Source organism: Myripristis murdjan, chromosome 16 (assembly GCF_902150065.1).
Source record: "Myripristis murdjan chromosome 16, fMyrMur1.1, whole genome shotgun sequence".
NCBI lineage: Eukaryota > Metazoa > Chordata > Actinopteri > Holocentriformes > Holocentridae > Myripristis > Myripristis murdjan.
Genome location: NC_043995.1, coordinates 33284067 through 33293221, shown reverse-complemented (window position 1 = coordinate 33293221; position 9155 = coordinate 33284067). Strand labels below are relative to the sequence as shown.

Sequence of the window (9155 nt, the reverse complement as noted above, 5' to 3'; positions counted from 1 at the left end):
GGACGGAGGGGAGGGGTGGGGGGTGGGACTCCCATCATGCCCTGGGACTTTGTGCAGCACATGGCTCCACTCTGTGGCCACAGCCTCTCAGTGACCAGCCGGGCTGCATCCTCCAGGATTCAAGGGAGGAAGAAACCATCGTTTCTTTCCATCGCAAAATCCAGATTTATCCTCAGAAAATGGCGAGCTGTGTATTTCTCATTTTTCCAACATTTCCTACAACTCTTGCACTCTCGTCCTTTTAGAATCACACAGAGAAGATCAACATGGAGCGCCGTTCTCCTCCACCGCTACGCTTTAAATCTCACATTTTTTCACTAACTTCTACTGGGGCCAAATATCATATGTTGAGTAGGAGATAGTCTCTTCCCCCACAGCTGACTTAACCTGACCTGACTTTTTTTTTTTTTATTTCTCCTTGTATCTGCAGTTTGGACCTGAACAGTGTGACAGGAGCAGCAGCTGCTCTGTTTGCTGAACATGTAGACTTAAATAAACAGGCACATCAACTGAGATGTTAAAAGAAACAACAATATGAGCAAAAATCAGTTATAGTTTCTGAAAAAAAATGTTATTGTTTTCCTGTTGACAGGCAGGGCTTAAGTCCAACGCTCAGAACTTTATTTCAGTGTGACAGACGTTGAAATCTGCAGGGAGGATTGCCTTGAACACGTTTCCACTCCCCAGAGGAAGGTTCCTCTCCATGGTGATGACCTCGTGACCCTTCCTCTTGTTCTCTAAGGTGAGGTCGACACAAATGTCCCTCTTATGGACCTAATTATTGCACCTCAAGGTGATTATGTGAACCTTTTTTTCACAGCCAAAAGGTCCATTTGTGTTCCCAAGCAGTAAAAGGTACGTACATGCGTGTGTTCTATCAGTCAAATTGTCAGTCCTGACCTCTTAAAATCATTGTCATGAAGTTTAGCACATCCATCCGTCCATGCTACCCAGAGGATGAACCCATTTATGTAGCGCCACCCTCAGGTCAGAGTGTAGAAACCTCATTCTCCCACTACTTGCATTTCCCTAAAATGCACCGAGCCAGTTACCTCACATCAGTTTCAAACTCATTACTACCATGGTGGGCAGTGAGTTCATATCCTTTAGTGTTGCAGTCAAGACCGCACCAAGCGAGACCAAGACATCACCGAGACTAGAGAGTACCGAGACCGAGACAGGACCATGTATATCAAAGAAAAATCATAATAAAATGACAGGTGTCTCTTTTAAACTCAGTTTGCTTTTAAACAAATGCAACAGCAACAAGAACAAACTCTGTTGTTCTCTAACCAGCACGATGAAACTAATCTCACATCTCAGGAAATGTGTTGTTTGACTTCTTGTAAAAAGTACACCATCATACTTTTTAAAATTGCATTGACCTGACAAGCAATGATAAATATGTCATTTCATGAAGAAAGATTAAAAGAAAAAGGAATAAGGCCTAAATTAAATGAACTAAGTGAAAACACCTGACATCCCATTTCAGCGAGGTGTTCTTGTTGACTTTCTTGGGTCTTTAACTCAAGCAATTTGAGAACATTTTGCATTTTGGTGCTTTGACAGCTATATTTTGACTCCTTTCGAGCAATTAAGGCTTTTTTTTTTTTTTTTTTTATATCTTGAAATAAATTGTTAATCTGGATTTGTCAGGTGAATATGGTTTATAATGAGTGTAAAGAGATTAACACACCTGCATCTGAAATAAGACACACTCTTGAGTGTTTTCGCTCACATGTCATTTTGCAGATAAAGTCCTTATGATTTTGGAAACTAAACTTAATGACATGTGAGTTTGCCGACATTTTTCATGGTGAGTTTCCCGGGGACGCCAAACGTAACCGTCGCTTCTCCAGCCGTCTTCATCCACTCTGCGTGGTCAGGCTGTGACACTGGGAAGGCGGCAGCTGCAGCTTTTTTTTTTCTTATCACACATCTCTTATCACAGTAGTGAGAGCCTGGTCTCCACCGGTCTTGATCAAAAATCCCGAGTCCTCCCAGTCCGAGACCGAGACAAGACCGAGTGAAAATGCCTTTGATTCCGAGACCGAGACCCTCTAAAAGTGTTCTTGAGACCGATCTACAACACTTTCCTTTAGGTTTATGAAATCTGTTTATCAGCCCAGGAACCCGTCTGGGCTCCTCCCTCAGACGATAACACACAGCAGCACAGGAGTTTGAATGAGTTTTTTATTGCTTTTGATCAAACAGAGAAACAATCAGCAGAAACCAGCAGGATTTTGATCGTCTGAAAACTGAACGTCACCGTTTCCTCTCAGCGGAAACTGAAGCAGAAAAGGCAGAAAAGGCAGAGTGATGTCATCAGGATGCGACGATTTCAACATCATCATATGGAGGGACGGCGGTTTAACTGTAAGTGTCCTTCCCAGTCTGTGATTGGCTGGAAGGCTGGACCACTGGGAGGTCAGGGGTCAGCACAGGCTGCACAGGCCCCGCCCCAAGTTCATCTGAGGGGAAAAAAACAAACAGTCACATGGTGCAGGTGGAACAGAACAGAACAGAACAGAACAGGGTCTGTTCTGAGGGAACAGAGCAGCAGGTTCTCCTGGGTTCTCCTCACCGGTCTGCCTGGTGAGTTTCGGTGCCAGCTCGCTCCAGAAGGAGCAGGCGTCGGTCCGGAGGCCGTGGTTCTGCCGGAGGGCGGGGTCCAGCTGCAGGTAGGTGGGCGGGGCCGGAGAGGGCGGGACCGGCGTCCAGCGCGGCAGAGCTGAGCCCGCCTGGTTAGGGTCGCTACGGAGTCACAAGCAGGACAAAATTAAACCTCATTAAAGAATCTCTGAGCAGCAGTTTAACATCAGACATGAATGTCAGATGTTCTTTTTGGACTGGGCTTGTGTGAACTGTGTTCTGTGCTTTCAGCTGGTGACAGTAATAATAATAATGATAGAAACTGTAAAATATTGAGACACAAAGGAAGGACATAAATATGTAAAACAAAGGAGGACATAAAAACAATAAAATATGTAAAAGAACAGAGTGAAAGAATAAAACAGAGCGATGTTGCTCAAATAAGTTTGTGACTGTGGTTTCAAAGCGTCCACAGAGCTCGCTGCGGCTCCTCCAGCCTCGCGGAGGAACCCGTTAAAAACGTCTTCGCTGACGATTCTCCTGTTTATGTGACAGTTTGTATTTTACAAAGCAGCAGCAGAGGATCTGAGAGGCCGTGAAGGATTATAAAACAACAAAAAATTAATAATATGGGCCAGTCCTAACCTACTGAAACCCAACCTGTGTATTACCTGTCTGTCTGTCTATTATCTGTCTGTCTGCCTAGCATCTGTCTGTCTATCTATCTAAGTACAGTGCCTACTTCCATTTCTTTCCTTTTCTCGGGAGGGGTGGGGGGTGGGGGGGTTCCTCTGACTTGACGTGTCGCTGCTGACAGGTTGGTCAACACGTGGCCACGCCCACTTCCTGTTGCGCTCTTTATTACAGATTCTGTACCTGAGATATTAGCTCTGATGATTGAATTGTTGTTTTTGCTTCATCCATTCGTTTAACGTCAGCTGGTGAAGCAGGAGCCGTGTGGCTCATTGAGCTGGTTCGTTAGTTGCTTGGCTTTTTATCAAACGAATGTTTGTACTACGTCTGATGAAGTTTGACACACAGACCGTTTTCATGGCGTTTCATTGAGCCGAGCTGTTGGTTTGGTTGTTTAGTTGGTGATTTGTTAGCTAGCTGGTGTGTGTACCCTGTCTTGATGAAGTTGGACACGTAGCTCATCACGGCCAGAGACAGGCGGCGATACTCGGCGGTGAAACGCTGCAGGCTCATTGGATGATGAGGAGCTCCAAACACAAACTGAAGGTCCAGCGGGACGGACACGTCCGCCCTGCAGACAGCACACAAACAAACAAACAAACAAACCAATCATCAACAAGCAGCCGGCCGCCTGGTTGGAGCAGGACAGGAGTCCAGCTGATGGCAGACTGAAGCAGCTCTCAGACGGGACGCCCTCTGCTGGTGATCCCGTTCATTGCACCCAAAGTTGTGTGACGACACCTGGTGCATCCGGCAGGTGAGCATCCAGCCGCCACACCTGCTGCTCTGCTCGCAGGGAGGAGCCAGAGCACCAGCCGAGGGGAGGACGACTCTCTGGCCTTCTGTCTCTCTGGCTTTGGTCGCCCGGCGGTGGGTGTCGGACGGGACGATCTGCACCCTGTCCCGTCTGAGAACCGCTTCACCTACCGGACACCAACCTCCGCTTTGCTTACCTGCTGTGGGCGTCGGCCTCGGGCTGGTGGTACAGGAAGACGTTAGCCTTGCTGCTAGCCCAGTGGCTAGCCATCTGCAGACTGGGACACACGATGAACAGATCTCTGGACGAGAGACACAGAGAGACAGAGAGAGAGAGAGAGAGAGAGAGAGAGAGAGAGAGAGAGAGAGAGAGAGAGAGAGAGAGAGAGAGACAGAGAGAGAGAGAGAGAGAGAGAGAGAGAGAGAGCATGGCAGCAGCTGGTGAACTGGCTCTGTGGGTTGACTTTCACAGAGACAGACAATGTGAGGTGTCCTGATTTTGTCCTTTTTTCCCCACAAATATCTTCAAATATCTTAAACACAGGAAATCTGACGTCAATCAACATATATTTTTCATTTGTTTGCTTTGTGTGTGTATCTGTATATACAAGGAAAGTGTCTCATTTTTCACAAACATTTAACAAACATTTAAATTAAAGTGAAATTAAAAACTACACTGAGCACCTCCTCAAGGACCCCACTTTGGAAAGCACTGGTCTAAACCAGTCTGTGTCTGCATCTGTGTCTGCATCTGTGTCTGTTCAACCATCGACATTATCCGTATCCGTAACTTTCATTCATCACGAGCACAGATTCATATTACTCAGATAATACTCGTACTTGTCAAAAGCGCTTTATCTGTACCGGATACTTGTTTCAGCCGAGTATCTGGCTCAACCCTACTCTGGACCCCCAGATGGACAATTATTAAAATGAGGACCCCCGTTAGAGAGGCCTAATCATCGCTCTGCAAAAAATCTCCATCTGAATAAATCATTCGTTCCATCCTCAGTATTCACATCTGGTCTCTCTTCCAGAAAGGTCAAAAAAAAATCTGCCAGTGGGATGAGATAATCCGTTTAATTTGTTTCCAGCACTAATCTCAACTTGTTTCAAGAATTTTCTTCAATCAAAGTGTCATTTTCTTGATCCTGTTCTGCCTTCTTTCAACAGATTTACACTGAAACACGTGAAACCGCTCTGCAGGCGGGTGGGATTATCTCATCCCGCCGGCGGATGTTTGGCCTTTCGTCTGTTGGAGGATTTGGGCCTGAGTGGCGTCTCAGCATGGAGAGGTTTTTGCAGGCGTGGTGGTTGTGGTCGTGGTTCTGACCGGGTGGCGTTGTCCAGCGCTCTGGAGAACAGGTTGTAGCCGGCGGGGGAGGGGAGGTGCTGCAGGGAGTAGAACCAGCCGGCCGCCTCCTTCAGCAGGACGCTGCTCCTCTCCCCGCCCAGGGAGTTACTGAGCGCCTCGTAGAACGCCGTCTTCCCGTCCGCCCGGCCCTGCAGAGCCTCCAGGTCCTGCCGGTCGTGTCATACAGATAATGCTCATATTAATCATCATATTGATAAACCATGACACCCAATGCAGACGCAGCTTTTATTGATCCGCTTGATGAGCAGCGTCCGCACGGCTCGGGTTTACAGTTTAGAGTTTTTCTGGTTTTGAACGACGGCATTTTAGGGCCGTCAGTGTCTAAATGCTGATTCATGATCTGATTATTGCCTGATTCTGTTTCTGATCGCTGATGTTATTGATCGTACCTTTATCCTGCGCGCTCGGCTGATCAGACCGTCCAACATGGACGTTCCCAGCAGGAGGTCGACTCTGTGGAAACCAGACGGAGCCGCAGACGGACTGACAGGAGACCAGGCCTGGAACGGCCCGCTGACCGCCAACAGCTGGACACACACACACACACACACACACACACACACACACACACACACACACACACACACACACACAGTGGTGTGACTTGTGTTTCTGTGTGAGAGTTTTACATGACAGTCAGACGTGGAGCTGAGGTTTTCACAGTGTGTGTGTGTGTGTGTGTGTGTGTGTGTGTGTGTGTTTGGATGGACATTACCTTGGTCTGGGCAGCGTTCAGTGTGCTTGCCGGGGTCGTTCTGAGGCAGGCAGCCATCTTGTCTTCATCAGCGGGGTTGCTGCTGAGGTCAGAGGTCAAACAGCCGAGCTCTCTGGCCAGATGGAGCGCCTGGCGCCTCGAGCCGGCCTCAGACTGCAGCGCCGCCGGAGAGAACACAGAGCCGCCCTGCAGGGGGACAATGATGTGAATTTCCCAGTCTGGGATCAATAAAGTATACCTATCTATCTATCTATCTATCTATCATCATAACAATAAAAAAAAAAACATAATACAGTGGTCCCTTGTTTATCGCGGGAGTTACGTTCTAAAAATAACCTGCAACAGGTGAAATCCATGAAGTAGTCAGCTTTATTTTTTACAATGATTCTAGATGTTGTAAGGCTGTAAAACCCCTCACTACACACTTTATACACTTTTCTCAGACAGGCATTAACATTTTCTCACTTTTCTCTCTTGTTTAAACTCTCAAAGTTCAAACCTTCGTAGAAAAATAAGTCCAGTATTATAGAATGAACGCATTCTGTACTGTACAGGAGACACGGCACGGAGGAGACTGATTGACAATGGACTACAGTCCCTTAGCCAATCAGGACGCAGAACACAATGCGCAGGCTCTCCCTTAGCCAATCAGGACGCAGAACACAATGCGATGTAAAAACAAACAAACAAACAAAAAAAAAAAGCATGCAAAATTGCACTAAAAAAAAAAAATCCGCGAAACTGCAAGGCCGCGAAAGGTGAACCGCGTTATAGCGAGGGACAACTGTATATACATAACAATTGTTGCCATGGTAACACGGGACGGTTGCTCGGTGATAATTACCGGGGAGTTGCCAGGTAGCGGTTCGGCTGGCTGGTTATTAGAAGCTGCAAGAATTTTCAGCAACAAGTGAAGAAACAGCAGTAAAGAAAACCCACGTGGCCGTGGTCAGCGGAGAGGAGCAGTCGAAGAAGAAGAAGAAGAAGAAGAAGGAGAAGAAGAAGAAGAAGAAGAAGAAGGAGAAGAAGAAGAAGAAGAAGAAGAAGGAGAAGAAGAAGAAGAAGTGGAGGAGGAGCAGGAGGAGGAGGAGGAGGAGCGGCTCTCACCATCAGGATCACCCGCTGGAACAGAGGAGCTGAGGGAGAGGAGGAAGAGGAGGAGGACAGGAGGTGAAGGCTGGCGATGTCGGCGCCGCGACGCTCCGCCCCGACCGTCACTGTCCTGTTGTCTCCGCCCATCAGGTGGATGTGGGCGTCGACCCAGCGCAGCGCCGCCTGCTGGTCCGACAGCCCATAGTTACCATGGAGACCGGCCGAGCCTGCAGAGAGAGAGAGAGAGAGAGAGAGAGAGAGAGAGAGAGAGGGAGAGGGAGAGAGAGACGAGTCATGTGCATCATCAGCAGGTACTTTAGGAACTCTGTGTGTGAGTGTGTGTGTGTGTGTGTGTGTGTGTGTGTGTGTACCTGTGCTTAGGAAGCCCAGTGCAGCTGTTCGGTAGCTGGCCGTTACCACGACGATGTTGCCCAAGGCAGCGAGGGTGGAGCCATCTAACAGCCCTGGGTTCTGATTGGCCGAGGGGTTGAAGAAGAAAACCAGGACTGGCACCGGCCCCGTCTGTCACCCACACACACACACACACACACACACACACACACACACACACACACACAATCCAGATTGTCGTCTTCACTGGGGCTTTAGTGACGAGACGCATCTGAGCACAAATCATCTCATCTCATCTCATTCAGTAAACACTGACGCGTCTCCACTGTGGAGACAGGATGTTCTGCTGCTCACCAGCAGAGGGCAGCAGACTCACCTGTCCAGCAGCAGACTCACCTGTCCAGCAGCAGACTCACCTGTCCAGCAGCTGACTCACCTGTCCAGCTGGACTGAAGACGTTCAGGTAGAGACAGTCTTCACTGGAGGCTGCAGAGTCTGCATCACCTGGCTGCAGACAGCTGGGACTGCAGGACAGACAGAGAGACAGAGAGACAGACAGACAGAGAGAGGGAGACAGACAGGCAGGCAGACAGACAGGCAGACAGACAGGCAGACAGAGAGACAGACAGGCAGACAGACAGACAGAGAGACAGACAGACAGATGGCTCATTGAGGTTGCTGATAATCTTGTTAATAATAACACAATTCATTATAATTCTAATAATTTTCTTTACACTTATCAAAACTCTGCACTCTGCATGAAATAGAATGAAATGAAACAGAAATAGAAAAAACATCAGAAGCAAAATAAAGACAAACCTCACATGCAGAGTAAAAACCAAAACATTAGAAATACGACAGTTTGATTGTGAAGGTCTGATCTGAGCTGCTTCATCAGATTAGAGATTACAGAGTAGAGCTGATGATGGAAGCGGCTGAGGAGTGAGACATCGCGCCTCTGTCCCGTCTCTGTCGCCGGCTGCACACGCTCAGTGACATCATGTGACACCTGGACGGCGTGTTAATCAGACAGGAAGTTGGTCAGACAGACAGGAAGTGTACCGGGGTCTGGTGGCGTCCCAGGCGCCCGTCCAATCAGCCGGCTCAGCCTCCCTGAAACGGAGCGATCCTATTGGTGGACGGGCGTACGGAACTCCCAGGAACTGGACGACCGTCTTCCTGTCCGAGGCCAGAGGCGTTTCCACGGTGACGCCTCGCAGGGTTCCACGGCCCGGGATGGACACGGACGTAACCGACGGCAACCGCTCTGAGGAAACAGAGGAGCACACGGACACATTGACACGACACCTGCTCTGCTTTAGGCTAATCCCGTCTTAATCCGGCCTAATCTGGTGACCTGGAACTTGGTTTGTAGTTAAAATCTCAGTTTTATGATTCAGCTGTTTTTTTTTTGTTTTTTTTGGGGTTTTTTTTTGTGTCGTTCTGAAACAAAAAATTCAAATGAACTCGTTTCACCGAGTTTGCCCCGGAGCTCTACAGCTTGCTAACGCTGAGCCGAGTCACAGCCGAAGGTGGGCGGCTCCAGGAGGGCATCCTGTCCTGTGATTGGCTCACCTTTCC

General features: G+C 48.3%; 1 protein-coding gene across 1 annotated transcript in view; it reads right to left on the bottom strand.

Annotated features, from left to right (window-relative positions):
* Nucleotides 1–2350: 2350 nt before the first annotated feature.
* tg (thyroglobulin) overlaps nucleotides 2351–9155 on the bottom strand; it is a 32534-nt gene continuing 25729 nt past the window's right edge. The window contains exons 38-49 of the mRNA XM_030073200.1: nucleotides 9150–9155; nucleotides 8637–8841; nucleotides 8011–8098; nucleotides 7595–7745; nucleotides 7239–7450; nucleotides 6132–6317; nucleotides 5806–5943; nucleotides 5375–5562; nucleotides 4239–4343; nucleotides 3716–3856; nucleotides 2585–2754; nucleotides 2351–2471 (exon numbers count right to left, since the gene is read on the bottom strand). The exon at nucleotides 9150–9155 is cut by the window's right edge and continues 177 nt beyond it. Coding sequence (XP_029929060.1) covers nucleotides 2371–2471; nucleotides 2585–2754; nucleotides 3716–3856; nucleotides 4239–4343; nucleotides 5375–5562; nucleotides 5806–5943; nucleotides 6132–6317; nucleotides 7239–7450; nucleotides 7595–7745; nucleotides 8011–8098; nucleotides 8637–8841; nucleotides 9150–9155 — 1691 coding nt within the window. The 3' untranslated portion in view covers nucleotides 2351–2370. The remainder of the gene's footprint in view (nucleotides 2472–2584; nucleotides 2755–3715; nucleotides 3857–4238; nucleotides 4344–5374; nucleotides 5563–5805; nucleotides 5944–6131; nucleotides 6318–7238; nucleotides 7451–7594; nucleotides 7746–8010; nucleotides 8099–8636; nucleotides 8842–9149) is intronic.